The following is an 18,304-nucleotide window of genomic DNA, read 5'->3' on the forward strand; positions in this document are numbered from 1 at the left end:
ACAGGATTTTGGGGTGACTCAGGAGCTGCAGTGCGCTGGCAGGGTGGGTGAAGCATAGGACTTTGCACAGGAGCTTGTTCTCCTTTCCTGACGGCTTGTCTGGGCTCCGCTCTATAGATGTGCTAGCAGATTGCTGCAGTACCACCCTCCCTGGGCAAAGGCCTCTCTGAATTTTAGCGCTGCCTTCAAGCACTGGGATACACAATACATTTTTTCATGCTACAATGGCCGACTTAATTTAAAAAAATCCTAGAATTACTTGTTACACAAACTTACTTCATGCCAAGTGCTCTAGTCTTAATTTTTCTTATGCATGCAGTTGTAGAAAGCTTATGAAATTCCAATAGCTTTGTGTGTTACCATTGGGACTGGTACTTAACATAGCTCTCCCAAAAAGAGTGCCAAGTATGATTTATTACTCAAAGGAATGAACGTTTTCCTATCTTTGGTCTGTTTCTAGCTGAAGTAGATGTATGTATTTTTAAATGTAAACATTTGTTCTTATGGAAATCCAGTGTCTTGTTCTTTGGCAAACGATTTGATGTTTTTTATTCTGCATATGCCCTAATGATCTAGTACAGCTTTAAAAACAAGCAAAAAAGCAGAGCTAGAGCAAATTTACTGCACTGTGTTTCTCAGCAATTTTTTTTGGGTAATCAGGCAAAATTTTTTATTGTAGCTAAAACTATGCATGTCAGCAGAGCAAAAAAAACTAAGTAATGAGTATTTTCCTTGTTATTTTATGAGAATATCAATTTTGCTTTCATCTGTCTAAGTACTGCGTAAGTCCATGGTCATTTGCTCTAAACCAAAGAATATCATCTATTTGATGGCCTCTGCGGTTGTACCTTGGTACTTACCCCAGCTGGTGCAGAAACCACTGGGAGATCTCACTCCAGTAGCACGGGAGGTAACAGCAGGGTAGTTGTGATGAGCAGACTCGCATGTTAAGGAGGATGAGTAATTGATGCAAGGAGTCTTTTTTTGTGCATGTCTCTTGGGACCTGGCGGAACTGCAGCTCCTGATGCTGATGGCTGCAAGTAACTACACTCTTCTGCCCCTTGACGCTGGTCACCTCAGTGGGGACGTAAGGCAGAGCCTCCCTTACGCTGAGGAACCCACAGGGAAGTTTTCTCGTCATTGCTTTTGGAGTTGCCCTCACCTCGTATTCTCAGCGGTATTACAGCCCCGTCAGCTGTTTATTTGCAAAACAACTTCTTATTGCTTGCTATCAGAAACCGAATTATAAGAGGCCCAATTTAGCCCTTAATGAGCTTATAACAAAATACCGTTACCTAGGGAGTCCTCCAGCCGCGAATGTGAATGCTGAGGCTGTGGTATTGTCAGTGTTCATTCTTGTCCCTTCCTCTCCCGTGTCAGGATTTTCACCCTCCCAACACCAAGCAGCATCTCTGCCTGGAAACAGGATTTCCAAAGATTAGGAGAGTAATCATTTGCATTGTCATGTAAGGGTTGTAAGAATACAAAAAGAATACAAAACCCCAATCCCACATAGAGAATTTCTGTTCCCATACTGAAAATGTGCAGGACCATGACATAATTTAATTAGATAAAATTGTTTTAAAGGCTGCCTACTGTCGTGTGAAGACAGTGGGAAAAGTTCAGCTCCTGTGTACTTCCATTGTTTTCAGCAGAATTACACCGGGGTGAATTTGGCATTTTTGGGGCCAACTGGAAAACCTTTTCTTTCTCCGTCCCTCTTGCTTAATTGTTTTCCTGTTTCCCAGACATGATTTTTTTATGGCCTCCAGGGCAACAGGCCCAGATTCATAGAAAAATAATACAAAGGATCTAAGATGCCCAAGTTAGGACCGCGCTTGCCTGAGGCTCCCTGTAAAGTCAATGGAAACACAGGAGCACTTCCAGGAAAATTGATATACCACATACCTAAAATTAGCCAGTGGTCATTGTGCTTCACAATGTTTGGGGGCTGCTTGGACTCTGCTCTCAAAAGCACGGTTTCTAAAATACTGGATGAGTTTTTATGTTAAAAAATATACGAAAGTGTATAATAATACATTTTTTTTATAATCCAAAAGAGCATTTTCTTGAAGAGTTTAAACAGTGATTAGCTGCCCAGTTTGTATGAACCCTTGGAATAACACACAGAATTGAAAAAACGCATGTCAGATTTTGAAGTATTTGAACTTTTGGAAGATGTAATCTTTTTAGAGATAAGTTTTAATTAATTCAGTAATATTTTTTGTTATACACAATTATTCAGCAATTATTTCTGCCTCAGTTAAGAAATATAATAAGTCGCACATTAATTTGGTGCAGTAGGTTTTCTCAGTGTATTTACTGGATATATTTGCATTTTAGCAGTCTTGAACTAAATCTTTAAAAGGGATGGTCTAGTTTATTAGCATTTTTCTTCTTCTTTTTGGCCGGCTCTGTAGAAGACAGTCATTGCTTGGAATTTTTAGCAAGTATGCTGTTGGTTGTGATGGAGGTACACCAGAGCTGTGTGAAGAAGGAAGGTTTCACGCTTCCTATGAAGACCTACATGTGTTTATGCACAAAGAAATGTGTAGCCATGAAGGTCAGACTAGAAATAAATGTGGCTTAGTTGTCTTCCCTAAACTTACCTGTAGAAATTGTCTCCACCCAGGTGAAACCAAAATAAGGCAGCATTTCTGGTAGGCGATGATTAGGCTCAGGACACGATGGGGCAGGTGTTTTGAGCTCCTCTGCTGACGTCTCAGGAGGGCATGAATGTGCCCCAGGCTCGCTCAGCAGTAAGGTTTAGCTTCTTTCTTCTTACAGGAGAATGATACAGCTGGTTGCATATCCCAGTCACCACCTATTTGAGATAAGACAGCTGGTGGAAAATAGTAAAGGTCAGAGCTCTGGTCTCCCACGAAGAAGGAAATAATAATGTTAGAGTTTAAATTACCAGTTTTAGTTAAAGCTTCAGTGAAGCAAAAGGAGCAGCTTGTACCTTGTTTTAGGACAGGCTAATTTACCTGGCTGTCTCTTTGTTAGTTATATATGGTTCATGGTGGAGCTTTGCAGCATTCACAGCAAAATTATTGTTGGGTTTTAACTAATGTAAGCTGAGATCCTGGAGAACATGATAGTAGCTTCAGAGTGGTCTGATGTGCTTTACAAGCAGGCACCAGCTGTCGCCGAGTCCTGTTCCATAAAATCATTCGCACTATGAAAGAAATTGCTAATGTCAGGTGATATCTGGAAACCTGTTGGGAGAGAAGGGGAATTGCAGTACTGTGCTCTCAATCCTCGCTTATGCTACCTGTGCTTTCCCCATAAACTGTCCCCTGTAAACCTTCCCCTTCCTTCTCAAATTTCTCCTTCTGTATTGTTCTTTTTCTCTGTCCCAGGCCAATTCCTACGTGAATTATCACTTCTGATCAACTGTCATGAGGTTTTTGTAACAGCAGTCTCCCCTGCCTGCCCCAGTCCTCCATCAGCACCTCACATTTCTCCTCCTCCTCAAAGGTGAATTTGGAAGCCCTGGCCATATCTGTGCTGCTAAATAAGACAGCTAGGGAACAAAAATCTGCTTAGGTCCTTATTGCTCTCCTTTGTGCTCAGAGGTGCAGCCAAGCTCATGCCTGCACGGGACCAGGACAAGCACGTGGTGAGCCATGCTCTCTGTCTAGAGCAGTCCATGGATGAGAGGTGGAGCAGGCTGTGCACTGGAGGGTGATTTTTGCACTGTAGAGTGATGTGGAGTCTCTTTCCAGGTGCTAACAAGTAATTTTCACCTCATTACCTTTATGTTCATATTGGACTGGCATTGGAAACACTTCCCTGACTCTTGGCATAGGCTCGTGTTACCCCAGCAGTCCACCATGCAGTATCACAGCCTGACAGTGTTGATCCACCACAGCAAATTAGATTTAAGAGTTGAAGAACTTTAAATGTTTTCTGGTTTGCTTTGGTTACTTCTGTCAATGCTAAACACATCTCTTTAAATCATATTGGTCATTTCATGTTTATACAATGTATGTATATGTACACGGGGACTTCCCCAAAACAGCAGTAGTGGGGTGGAAAGCTCATCACTTTGGGACAGGTACAATTATATACAATAAATATTTGGTTACATATGTTAGAGAGCACTCCCTTACTGCAGAAAAATGGATCATTAGACCTGAAAGAGCTTTTTTCATCTCTTCTGTGATGCCACAAAAACTGATTTATTTCAGTTTCTCATTAGCTGTGACAAGGATGATGTCAGACAAGTTGTGCATGCCCTGTCTTATAAATAATAAATGAGAAGGACCATGTCTCCTCTTTCTCTAATGGATCAGTGTTACAGCTGGATGAAAAAGGCACCAGCTTGCTTTATGGAACATAATGGAGTAATAAAATTGCTCAGACTCAGTTGAGTGTATTGATCCCAGGGGCTCCTGCTTGCCCCTTCATCTTGATCTCTGGCGTTTCTCATCATGTTGTAAAATACTGCTTAGATTAAAAGGAATAACAATAAGCTCTTGAAGTTTTATAAAAAATTAGAAATAACAGAACAAAGTGCATGTTTTTGTTGGTCTCCTTAAACCCTATAAACCTTCCAAATACCCTTTCAGTGGAGCTTCGTTTATTAATTATTAATTTAGCAACTTCTATCTGAAATGTGCTTCTCATTTCTTTCTTTCTATTGCAATGCTTGCAGAGAGCACTTTGTTGTTATAAGCTTCTCATTAATGATAATTTTCACTAATAAGGTGCTGTTTAATCAAGTAGTTCAAAACACTCTGCAAACACTCATGAACGCAGCTTTATGATACCCCTATTGCTTAATATAGCTGCTTGTGAATAACGTTATTTCTGTTTCATATGCTGAAAAGTCCATATTCAGTTCCTTGGTCTTTCTCTTTCAGTGTTAGGCCACCTTTTTAGCCTCTTTAATTAGGAAAAAAGAGCACTGAAATACCTGTTTAGAAAGTAATACCTAGAGTTGGATATGTTGTGAAGCAATAGAAGAAAAGATGTTAAATCATGGGCACACCAAATCTTGGTGGAGTTCCTCTAAGAATATTTTTCAACAACAGTTGTTGTCGTGAATGTCACCTGCTAAGCAAACATGCTACGTTTCAAGTGCTTTCACACAGGTTTGCAGCATCAGCAAAGGAGTTAAGTATTCTCAGCTTTTAAAAGATTTTCTCCCCACTGTCTCGGCTTGCTGTATTGACCCAAATCTCTGTGTTGATCTCCTTTCTTCTGCAATATTTGGCATTCTTAGATGAAAATTTTCAGCATAGTGTGTCCCAATTTAGAGACAAGCCCTCCTACTTATAGAGAAGAAATTAATATAGATAAATTTGCTGCTTAAAAGCATACTAGTCATAGACAGAAAATACCATACCATTTGTCATTAATTTGGGCTGACAAGCGGCATAGAGATGAAAATACTTCTGGTCATGTCTGTCAAACTCTATCCATACTTGTACAAGTATGCAGTGAACTTAAGAGCCTTTTCCTGCTGCTTTTATAAAAGAACAGGCTTGGACAAACAGAAGAGAAGAAAGCAAATGTATTTATTTTTTACTAATATCAGTAACTGAAAATAAAATTTAGCCTTGCAACAAACACTTCAGAAGTATTTATCTGTTGGTCTGAACAACACCCTTTGCCAGGTAGACAAACAGCGCTCATCAGAGCTCATCTGGCTTTCAAGTCTGTTTCCAAAACAGCTCCCTATACTTTGCGGCAAGATTTGTCTGGCTGCTGTGTGGAATTGTTCTGGGGAAAGAAGACAGCCTGCAAGATATTCCCTAATTCTTGCTTATGGACCTGTCTGTCTCCTTGACATGAGTTATGGAGGCACGCAGAATTAAGTCTGTGATAGTGACTTTATGCTGTAAAAGTACCATTTTTACACAACCTAACCATCGTTATTTCAGGCCTTTTGACCTAAAGAGAAGCCTACTGTTCCTTCAAAACTCCCCCAAATCTGCCAAGGCCACAGGGATGTCACGTGGGACACAGAGACCCGGGAGCAGGGGTACGCACTGGCTGCGTGGCCCAGATCTAGCCTGGTTCTGACCTGGAGCACACGCGAGTCAGTGTGCTCCATTTAGACCGGGGACCGAGTCCTGCTTTTGGGGCAGAGGGCTGTAGTAGCGTAGACAGTCTAAGCGCTGTATGTGTTTCCAAGATGGAAAGAGAGACAGGGTCCCACTGGTCTAAAGGCTATATACATTTCTGTAAATGTAAATGGTCTTTTATGGGCAGGATGGGAACTCATCTTAACACTTCTGCTCTGCCATATGGCTGCCTCTGTCTTTATCTTGTTGCGGAAAGTAGATTTTCTGTCTGTGTTGGATCTTAAATATTACAGCCTTCTCTTCTGTGCTTTTGTAGTTACAGTCTTGACCTGCTGATACTGACCCAGCTGCTGTTGCGCAAATGATTTTCCTGATGTGCCGCTAGAGCAAGGCTGCCCTGCTCTATGCTTTTCTTGATTCCTCTCCTTTCCTAAGCATCAAGCATGAGCTGCCTGTCCTTACTTTCAAAGTCTTTGCAACCCTCATGCATGCTCTTCTCCAGTACTGTGAAGCTGAGCTCCCTTTTTGCTTGGGTAATAATGTTCTGATGTTCCCATGTTATTTTTTCAATTGAACCTCTCGGTATGTTCAGAGGTTGCTACATGCTGATCTGAATCAAGTGGGGAGGATGAGGAGGCACTGTGCAGCTTGTGTCTGAAACCACATCGCATAACGTGGCCATATGTCTCTATCAGCTGGTGCTAATGGGGAGGACGGAAATTGTAGTTGCCTTTATCTCCTCCCTGCCTTTCCTCATTACTGTCCTCTTTGAAAAATTTGTTAGAGAACTCCAGTTTGGTAATGAAGTATTGAAAAGGGACAATCTTTCGGCTACGTCAGTGTTACGGCATCACCATGTCCTGCTACCAGGTACTGCAGGCTCTGCTCCTAGGACCGTGATTCTGGGGTCGGTACTGGGGTGTTGCGACTGTCATTATTAGGGGATTGGGAACTGCCATGAAGGGAACTTTCTGAGACACCAGCCAAGTCTCCACACTTCAAGCAAGCCATTTTTTACTCAGGTACTGTAATAACTAAGTACCAAGTCTTCATCACACATGCCAGTCGAGCCCTAGGTATAAGATACTGTCAATCTAATGCTGCCTGGTTGGCCCTGATGGCCACAAGCTTTGATGGCTTAGTCTCTGAGGCTGAGATGGCCAGACTCGAGAGCTCTTCAAAGAGGGAAGCCGGAACTGAAGAGGGCTTCTTATGTCTTCTCCAAGTGCCACTGGGTATTGCTGGAGTTTATATACACTTTTCCATAGGTCAGGACCAGTCTGGTCGAAAGAAATAGCTCCTCTCCTCACAGGTCTGGTCTGTTCATTCAGGTGGCTGTTACGTATTTGCAGGCTGGTTGCCGATTATGTGATTCCTTCTATATAGTTGCAGATTGAGTACTTTTATTCTAGATTTGATACTATTATGCAACTATACCAACCAAACAGCTATTACAAAATATTTTGCTTCCTGCTCTAAATCAGGCAGTTCTGTGGTATGTGGGTGCAAAGCAAAATGGATGTGTTTCGCTTTTCTGCCTTAAATTGGGCAGGCCTCGGTGCAAATAAACAGGACAAAATCATCAGCATCGATATTCTCTGCCAGCTGACTGAACAACAGAGTGAGCTTCTGTTTTAGACTACACTAAAACAATTTTTTACTTAATGTATCGATTCATTTTTAGTTTAGACCCATACATTTAGCAAATCTGAGATGCATGAGTAAGCTTTCTTTAAAATAAAGCTTTGTTGACACTATGTTGACAACACAAAAGTATTCCCAAACCATAAATACAAGATCATTTTATCCAGTTCTGTTGGAGAAATTAGGAGTGGATACAGTGAGCTGGTAACCTGCCCCACAGGCCAGTGAACTCAGTTGCTCCCAGGTAAGAGGGTAGATGTGAATTTCAGAGCTGAAAGCTTCTCCCCACCCCTCCCCAGCTGCCATTTTCCAGATAACACAAATTTAGACCCTATCAGCTTAGATGTCCCAAGTGATTGCCAGGGCTTGGCTGTGCACAGAGGAGCTCTGTGGGGTTGGAAGGGATCTCCTGGAAGAAAGCAGTGCTCTGATGTCATAGGCTGTGAGAGCCTTTTTTGGAAGAAAGCTGATCAGTCTCCAAAGCTGAACACTTTTCTGTGTTTGCATCTTCTTTTGGAGAGCTGCCTGAGAACCTCATTGCTTTATGATTCATTTTTCCCCACTCTGGGCTCAATTTCTACTGGGATAATTTAAACCTATATTTTTTTGTGCCCACAGGATCTAATAGGTTAAATAGGACTTCTTTTCCTGTGCTCATTCATCTAATAGATTTACAAAGAATAATCTCACCTTTTCTTTGCTATCTTTTCTTTCATTCCCCTTGGCTATAGAGGCCAGTTTTTCTTAGTCTCTGCTTAGAGAACAGGCTGTTGATTCCCTTGGCTGTTCCTGTGGTTTCAAGTCATGTCTTTGGGAACTCTCATTAGCTTCTTATTATCATCTGCCATAGAGCTGGTTCTGTATCTACCATTATTGTAATAATTTCCATCTTTTCCTGCTTAACTGATAGTTTCAACATGGTCAGTGTTTCTAAACTTCAGAAGATGAGATTTATGCCATTTCCTTTCTCTGGAAGATAATTTTTCAACAGAAGATATTAGGTTGACTTCATATTTTGTTGTATTTTAACTCATTTTGCATTTGCCTTCATGTCTTTAACTAGCCTTTTCTTTCTAAAGCCTTGCACACTATTGATGTTGCACAAAGGATCTGTAGTTGCCCAGATCACCGTTTCCCAGTCATATAGTACTAACCTCTGTTTGATTTATTGAAAATATTTCCTATTAAAACTGCAGTTTTGTGTTCCAGTGTTCTTGGACAGAGATAATCCAGTTTCTTCCAACTAGAGTGAGTTAACTTTAACCCCTACCTCAGTTGTGGAATTCCGGTTTCGGCACTTTTTTTCCACTAGACATGTCATCTTGGTCCCCATATTGAATGTTAAAAAGATAAATGGGAATGCTACTTGCCTCTGTTACATTACCTCTGTTACAAGTTGTGCATGAGGCTTTCTAAGTAAAAAGGCCATATCTCAAATTGTGCCCAGAAATCATTTGGAAGCTGTTGCAGAGTAGGAGGTGCATCATTCGGTGAGGTGGTACACTGCACACAACCTGCAGTCCAAAACTGCTGTGAAGGTCCCTGACGTGATGAATCAGAGCTCAGTTCCATCAGATGCAGTTATTCCAGCAACACATACTTGTCTCACCTGGAGATCCCTCAAACCCGGGCTGTCTGCCTATCTCATACCTCCTGAAGGAGAGAATGACTTGGCAGGCTCATGATGTTATCATGAGCTCATCATAAGCTTTCCAGTAATTCAACATGAAAAAAGGTTCTTTGCAATAGTAATTGACAACAGGGTATTAGGAGAAGGCTTGGCTTCCTGAATCCTCCTTTGAGAGCTGCTAACATCTCCTCCTCCATGAAAGTACTGGGAATATTCTGTAACTGTAGACTTGAAATTTCCTCGTCAGGCTTTTGTCAGTCAAATGCAGATTTCTGAGTTGTAGGTCTGATAATTTCAATCTACCTCAAACCTTAAAGAAGGAGATACTGCAAAACATATTCATCCAATAAATAAATAAATCACATTTATGTATATCTGATACAGGTTAGTGTTTTGTGACTATCAATCTTGCCTGAATCCAAGTATCTGTAAACAAAAGGGCTAACCTCCATATAATAATAAATACTTATTTAATGAGAGAAAAAAAGTTAATTCAGCACTTGAAACAGCTTTGCTTCTCAGGACTTTCAAATTACTGTGATAAGCAATTCTTTCCAATCTTCATTGCAATTATAAGAATAATAATGACAAAGACCCTGAACTGTCCTTAGAAGACAGAAAGTCCAACTAAGAACACAACTGCTCCTACCAGCAGGCTGACATCCTTCCTTCCTGGCCATCTGTGCTGCAAGGTGATCAAAGACGAAGATGCTAGGCCAGAGAAGGTAGTGAGGCCATATCATATTGATAGCTGAGGTTACACAGTGTTCAGGTAAAGTCTAAACCAAACATCAATTCATTTTACTGATTGAAGACAATTTTTTTTAAAGATCTGAACCCATCTGCTCTTAACTTAAATGTTGAAGTAAGATCAGTAGGAAGATTTGAATATAGCTAAACCCTTCACTTGAAGGTAAAATAACAATTATTTTAAAAACATTGTGTGAAAGGATAACTTTCCATATATATGTGTTACTTATGATAATTATTTGGAGCTTGATTTACTTAATAGGTAAGAAATTTTCCTAAGTATATTTTTTTCTGCTTTAGACATTTGAACATAGATAAAGACTTAATTATTTGTGATCATCTAAAACAAATGACACAAGTTGTATTCTGAGTCAGTATACTTAAGCCCGAACTGCCTGTTAGTAGTTTACAAGGTAGGAGTAAAAGCAGATAAAGAATTCAGATACCAAAGTTAGGTATTCAGAATTTAGGGCATAATTGACTTTATGGTTAAATAAATATTCTTCCTAAGTTCATCTTTAAAATAAGTTCATTTACTGTTTCATCTTAAGTGCATTTCTGCAAAGTGCACTTCAGGTGCAGTCTTAGACTTCATGCATCTGTTATAATGGTCTTCTGTATACAGCACTGGAAAGTGCATTTACGTAAACATGAAGGATATTTGATTTTCCTTGTAATTCAGCCACTAGTAATGTTGCAAAACAATAATCAAGGTGTGAGTTTTCCAGGTTACTCTTGAAGAAAAGTGCTCGAGGGAGATATTTTTGTAGCTAAAAGAATCATCTCAGCAATCCTAACAAAATCTAATTAAAACAAAAACAAAGAGAAGGAAATCTTCTCCCTAGGTAGATCACTCCCCCCTGGGTAATCATATTTTCAGACCACTTGACCAACTACTTTTCCCTCCAGCCTTGTATCACTTACAGAGACTGACTTCAGCAGAAACTACTGCTGGCAAAATTATTCTGAAATTTTAGTATTTTCTGTACAAGGGCTCAGTTCCTATCCTGTCCTTCATCTGGTTTCTCATCAGGGACTCATAAGACTGACGTCCCGCTGCTAGATAATTCATAAACTCTTGTACTGGCAAGTCTGCACAGAACAGTGTGTTGCTATGCTGGATGGTCCAGGGGAGCTCAGATACTAGAAATTATATAGCTGCATTAGTGTTCAGCTCGGACTTTAGTGTACCCTGCTTTAGAGCAAGCAGAGCCTATCAATTAAGCTGGGTATCTCTAAATGGCATTGTATTGTGCAGTCAAGTCATAACCCATATTCCTGCTATTTTTTTCTCTGCTTAATAGCCCCATTGTTCATATGTTTGTGACTGCAGAGCTCTTTAGGTTTCTGTATTATGGTTCATCATCAGCCTCAGTTTCCTGTTTCACTGGAAAACCCATTAAATGGTTCAGAGCTAACTCTAAGCACAAATGGTTCTCCTTCTGCTTGTCCTTTTGTGTGGCACTCACTGCTTTCAGTTTCAGAGGAGAGGTCTTAAAATCTCCAAGTGCCTGGAGAACAGCAGTGAGGTTTTAACCACATGGCTCTTTTCCTCAGTTTTTTTTTTTTTAAGCCTTTTTCTCCAGCTGCTATGTATTGTTGAGGAATCACTCTGAGACATTTTCACTGGGGATCTAAGTTTACTTCATCAGAATTTGATGAAAGGATTCTTTATGCATGATTCAACTGCGCAGCCCCAGATGGTTACTGTAAGACTATCTGAATACCACAGAATCAAACTGTTAATTAGTCATATTATTACAAATCATTTTTAGAGCTTTCATATTGTTGCATGCAGTCATACTTCCCGAGTCACCTTTTCTATAAGTGAAGTATTGCAAATCTTGTGTTAAGCACGTTTACTTGTTGAGAATTGCGCTTCCTTTGTTCCTTTGAGAAAGAAACAGATGAAGTTGACACAGGACCTATTTTTTGGTTTCAATTAACTTATTATTCTTGAGAATAAGTATTGTACTTTTTTTTTGGCCCCCGAGACAAATTTCCTCTACTCCATGGCTTAGGGTAGCGGTCATCTTAGCTGATGTATCCATGCAGCATTGAGCTGCGAGGAGATACTGGCTTCATCTTGAGAACCACAGGGCTGTCAGCTCTGCTTGCTGCAGCGCTGGGTCGGTACTGCTCCGGTCCTTCTGGTTTTGGAGCCAGCAGCTGCTCAGGTAACTCTGAACCGTTTTCCAGTATGTGCTACAGATGTACCCATACCGAATCTACTTCTTACAGTTACGGCCAAACTTCACTGTCTGCTGCTGGAGGCTATCATCTCTCTTTTAACAATAAAGAAGTTTTCACAATTGATAAAATTTCAGTGACTGTCAGATGACCACCACACCGTGAGGCAAAGAGCAGGAGAGGGGGTTCACTCAGCTTGAGGGAACTACGTGGCCTTGCTGCAGGTGACAGACCTTAAGGTTGCTTTGAACTTGCCCTGGACTCTGGTGGGTGTTTTGATGAGCAATGTGTCTGTGCTCTCATCTGCACTCTTGCTGGTGCAGCTTTTTTCTTTTCTGTGTCTTGTGGCTTGAGTAGGTGTTCAAACTGCCTGAATGAAAACCAATTGCAATTACTTCCTAGAACACTTCGTAAATCAGACCTTTCTCAAATACTTGGTTGACCACCTGGTTCATGCAGTCAAGGTTAAATACATTCCCAGATTATGTTTAGCTTGGCAGAGTCTTCTGTGATTTTTGCCCCCCTCACTCCCCATGTGGCATATAGTCATCAAGTCAGGTTTAGCTGGGAATTTTCTTTGTTTATCAAACTTCCTGCTATTCTAGGAACCTATGGCAATTACGGAGTTGCCGGTCAGTGATTATACTACTCTATGGGATCTGAGGGATAATTGCTGCTCTTTCTGTTGCTGGTGTGGCCTTGGAAGGGATAGGCACAAACAACAATATTTGGTCCAAAAAAACCAATGACTACAAAATTTGCCCCATTTTTCATCTGTTAAATATTTTTATCCTTGTACATATATGTCATGTTTCATCAAAAAGGAACAATGCCTAATGTGCCAAATGCATCAAAATCATCACACTCTAGAAAAAGAATCACTTTTGTACAGCTACTATCAATCTGTCCTTTATATGAAAATCAACAAGAGTGCAGCATTTTTATTCATGATAATATTAACAGCATTAATAATATAGTATTCATAGTATTAATACTATCAATAGTATAAATAGTATTAAAATGTTGGTATTTTTTAAAGCTTTTAGTTTACTTCTGATCTTAAAATTGTATGTGATAAAGCATGAAAGCTCATGTAGTGCATAACAGTATAAATGCAGAGCCATATACTTCACTAATGGCACTGATTTATATCTGCTGATGGCCTGGACTACTCATTTCAGTTGAATTTGCTACACCAAAACTGTCTAGACAATAAACATATTAAGGACATACCTACTTCCAGCATTTTTAGCTTGCTGGCACATTATTATTTTACACTGTATCAGGTCCATCTCAAATTTCTGCACAACAGCTATCTCTGAGAAGCAACTCTGTACATTTGTGTGGTACCTGCAGCTGCGCGATAGCCTTGAATTTAATTTAACCTTTGATAGAAATGCATTTTGAACCCAGCTAGTATACTTGTGCATTGTCAGGAACAATTTGTCTTCTCAAAATTTTGATACCTGGGTGGTCTTTTTTTCAAGGTTTAGCTGCTTCCTCTGGACTGTGCACTAGTCCTTGTTATATTCGTAGCGAGTGTGGTCTAGTCTCATTCAGAGCTACTGCTGCTATTGCATGGAGTGGGATTTTAATTATGAGAATTAAACCTGTCATATTCTCCTGCCTAGTAAATCCAGGAGAAAGCAGAATTTAGTGAAACAGTGGAGCCGTTCTGTATTTATAATGGTATACAGGAGATTACAAATTAGACCTGAGATGACCCCTACTACTTGAGATCAGATATTAGACCTCGAGCATATCTGGTTTCCAGCTTGTTCTGCCTCTCTTGATTTGTCAGCCTTCAGTTTTGCCAGGTATCTTTGCTTTTTCCCTTTTAAAGGGATGTTTCTCTCACGCTAACAGATTTAGAAGAATGAAAGTGTTTAGTTTGTGTCACAAGGTGCATCTCCCTGTATTTGCTGGTAAAGCCACTATTGGTAAAACCAAAATGATGCCATATGCATGAGATACGAGTTGTGCATTTTCATTCAATTTACAGTTTTCTAAGAAAGCATTTTGGGGTGAGAGTGAAATGCCCTAAAACAAAAGAGGGCTTTCCCACATGGACTGTTTGTATCTGTGATACTGAAAGAAGCCATGATTTAGTGCGAGGTGATTGTGCCACGGCGTATCCTTGAATCTGGAAGACAAATGCTAGGTACAGCCAAAGTTACCCACGAATGCAACAGATGGACAGGGTACCTTTGGCTGTGTACATCCCACTAGCTCTGGTGAGCTCAGCTTGCTTTCATGCTATGCTGCTCACAACTGCTCTCCTGCTTGAGGATATATACCTCCTGTTGTTGTGGTCTTGTTTATTCCAACAGAAGTCAGCATAAGCAATAATGGTTTTGTGATCAAATTGTGCTTTTAAACTGTATAAAACATAAATTGGGGATTAGCTACTGCTGTGCTTTGTTCACAAATTTTCTCCTCTAAACTTTGGATTGTGTTCAGTAATTCTGATGGCTCTTGCATGCTTCCCATGCTGCTGGATGGAGTATTAACAGTTTTGGTTTAGTTGTTATTGCTGAGGAAAGAAACTCAGTGTATGTATAGTTTAGACTGTATGTAGCAGAATGTGAAGTTTAGACTGATCCCAGGATTAAAAGGATGGATGAAAAGTGAACAGATAGATAATCAGATAACCACTAATGGTTTTCACACTAGAAATTTCTGAAACAGTATTAATATATATGTATCTACCTGATTTGCAGGCAAAATCAGGTATTTGCATAGCTATGTCTGTGGCTTCATACCTACAACTAATCACAGGCATTCACAAAACTGAAGACTGTTTTTACAGATTGACTACTAAACCTCCTCCACCAGAATTCAGTTAAAGACAGACATAAAATCCTCCAGCAAAGGTGTTTCCTTTTAAAAACTTATGAATCCCACAGTAGAAAATTGGCACAGGTAATGGTTGTAACTTTTTTTCCCCCAGGAGAAATTTATGGTTATGTCTATACTAATAAATTAAATGACAGAATGTTCGCAGACGCTGCAGCTCAATATCATATAAGGCTATAAGGTAACTGTATGACCATCTCAGGGACTGAAGAAGTGTAAGGTCAGGAAGTTAGTGTGCCAGGGTCAGTCTGTATCTGGTACCTGACAGCCAAGTTGGCTCTCTTTCTTACCATGGCAGACAACATAGAGATGACTGTGTCAAAATCTTTCTAGGATTGTAATGTGATCTGGTAGCAAACTGACAGCACCATTTGGTCACATCCATGCTGGCAAAACCAAGCTCCTTCGAGGACTATCAGAATGATTTGCCAGTGTAGAGATGTCACTTCATGCTGTGATATAACTTGCTCTTCTGCTAAGCAAACTATTTATTGAATTAATAATTTTTAGCCTGCTTTCAGGTACTTTGGACCTATCTGTTTCCTGGACAAGGTGTCACTGTCAAAAATCCTAGAAGATTTTTTCATTTTCGTAGGGTGCATCAGTACCAAGAGCAAGTAATATATAAATTCTTTTGAAACAAGGGGCTTTTCAGTGTCCTGGGAGAAATACAGCAATTACTGACTTAGTAAGATAATGGATTTAGCTAGAGTCTTGTCAGCATGCAAGTCATGCACAGTCCTATGTGCGAAATCATGCACAAAATTGCAATGAATTAAAAAGCTTCCCCACAGCAACATAATAAAGGACAATCTTTGAAAGGCCAAGCCTAGAAATAGAATGCAGTCTGAGAAAGTGTGTCACTCACTAATTATGGAGAGGCTGTCTCTTAAAGTCATAATTAGCTTTCTATCATAAACCCGTTTTTTCTTTTTCCTTCCCCAAGACAATTGAAGCTGCTCAAATAACTTTAAACATTTTTAATGTGTGATTTTACTAATGATGTTTTAGGGGAAACAGTATAAGCTGTCCTGGTCTTCCAACTATGGCTGCACCACGCAGTGCCAGGACCCACTTGAGCCCGGCTTTCCACTGCAGCCAAAATGCCTTTCCTTGGTGCTCCCCTCCCAACTGCAACCCATTATGCAGCAGGGCTGCAACGGTTTTACTCTCAATAGAATCATTCATACCTGGGCAAATGAGGCTGGATTTGCATGGCTGTTTGCTTAAGTCTGTATTACTTAAGTATGACTTAAGCGTGGAACTTTTCTTTGAATTACATGCTAGATATACATCTCAGCACCTGTGGAAACAAAAATTTATATTGAAGCCATTTAGTAACACATTATGCTAAGTTAAATTCTCTGTGATGCTTTTCATGGTAAACATGCATTCAGAATTCATCTTCAGTCTATATACCTTGATATTTCATTTACTAACTGAGTAGGTAAATTCCTAAGTATTAAAAAAAATATATATATTCAAGCCACAAATTCTACCATCCTTTCTTTCATACCATTTGTATTTCAATATCTTACTTACATAGTAAATTAATTCACCTTTTGCAGTTTAGCCACGGTTGTTTCCCTTTCTGGGTCAGGAAAGAATGTCTCTGCATTACTGTTTGGACACACGCAACTGCATATTATGAAAAGACTTGCCAACACCATCAGAGGCTCAGAGAAGCCTCTGTTACATTTGCACAGATGCAGAACAATAATGGAATACCACTGTTGTCCTCCCAGCTCTCTCAAATATATCTTACTTGGGTAATAACATGTATATTGAATGAAATGTTTTCTGCTGCTTGACAGCACATGCCTCGCCTCACTTACACACTGTTCTGGTGCTACAAAAATTCTGTGTGTCAGCTTGAAGGAAATAGTTCCTGAAGGTATGTGCAGCATAGGGTAGATGTTGACCTATATAGCTGGGAGTGGGGATTAGTTGGGAAGACTTTGAATCCTCCCTGTGGAAAGTCATTGCAAGCTAGTTAATCTCTTCCCCAAGCTGCAAACCATTTGAACAGAAGGGTAAAATGCTTCTCCATAAATGTTCTGCCCAGACTGTTGTTTTCTCTGATGGCATAATTTTACATCAAGGCTGAAATATATATCCTAGAACCTTTTTTTTAAAGCAGATACTGATGCAAAGGAAGAAATGGAAAACTTGCCCATTTATTGAGCATACTTACAGCTACATGTGTTATTGTACTGACTGTATGATATCATACTGGAGGAGAAGCAGGAAACCTCACTGCTCTTTTTCAGTTCTCCATGGGCTTACAAGTACTGTAACGCACAAGGCAGTTTATAATTAGTATCATGACTCACTTAATACTAGTCACTGCAACTATGCCCTCAGGGGAAATGACTTTTCCATACCCTTCAGTCCAATTCTGTTTTGTATTAACGGCCCACCCCTTTTCTCTTGTGTCTCTTCTTCCAGAACTACTGAGCTGATATTAAGAAGTGTCTTCTAGCAGGTGTGAGGGAGAAGACAAGTCAGACTTTGGCCCTCACAAGTACTCTTCCAAGTGTGCCTGCTTCCAGAAAAAAGGAAGACAAAGCAGAAACAGCAGCTTCCAGAATTCTACTCCATCTCCAGAAGTTAAATATAAATAAATTGGACAAGATCATAGCCTGAATTCAGTTAAAGAAACTAAACAGGACCTCCTTGCTTTCTGAGACCTATCCTATTAAGTCTGCTCCTGATTATGAGAGAATAAACTTCTGTGAACAATTAAGCAACTGGCTTTAAAAGAAAACTGGAGAAGTAGCAGATGGTGAGACACACAGACATCTTTGGTAGTTCAGGGATGGAGTGAACACTGAGTTGAGTTTCACGTGCTTGGGCTTTCTAGTGTCCACTGAAGAGATGATAAGCCACCAAGCAAACAAGATTAAAAAAATAATTTGCTAATTTATAAATTCAATATCTGCTTCATGTTCCTATCAGGAAGATATCAAAGGAAAAGAGACAATGGAGATCGAGGATAAGAACAGGTAAAAAAAAATTAACTCCTGAAAGAACTTTCTGTTAGGCTGACATGTTCTTGCTCACTGACCTCATGGTCAGTAAGTTAAAGACTGAGTCTGAAACTTGCCTAGTGTTTGTACAAAATTGCCACTTTTAAAGGTGAAAATAATTTCTTAAGTTACAAAATCATACATAGGTGCCAGGTTCTGCTGCATTTAC

At 40.0% G+C, this 18,304-nt stretch overlaps 1 protein-coding gene across 2 annotated transcripts in view; it reads left to right on the forward strand.

Moving 5' to 3' along the window:
- Positions 1–18,304, forward strand: part of SACS (sacsin molecular chaperone) — a 65,156-nt gene that overhangs the window by 409 nt on the left and 46,443 nt on the right. Inside the window, exons 2-3 of one of the 2 annotated variants that reach the window (XM_030042226.2) lie at positions 1,020–1,178; positions 17,555–18,111. In XM_030042226.2, coding sequence (XP_029898086.1) covers positions 18,089–18,111 — 23 coding nt within the window. In that variant the 5' untranslated portion in view covers positions 1,020–1,178; positions 17,555–18,088. The remainder of the gene's footprint in view (positions 1–1,019; positions 1,179–17,554; positions 18,112–18,304) is intronic. The other variant, XM_030042225.2, reaches the window with a different exon arrangement.

Source organism: Aquila chrysaetos, chromosome 19 (genome assembly GCF_900496995.4).
Source record: "Aquila chrysaetos chrysaetos chromosome 19, bAquChr1.4, whole genome shotgun sequence".
Classification (NCBI taxonomy): domain Eukaryota; kingdom Metazoa; phylum Chordata; class Aves; order Accipitriformes; family Accipitridae; genus Aquila; species Aquila chrysaetos.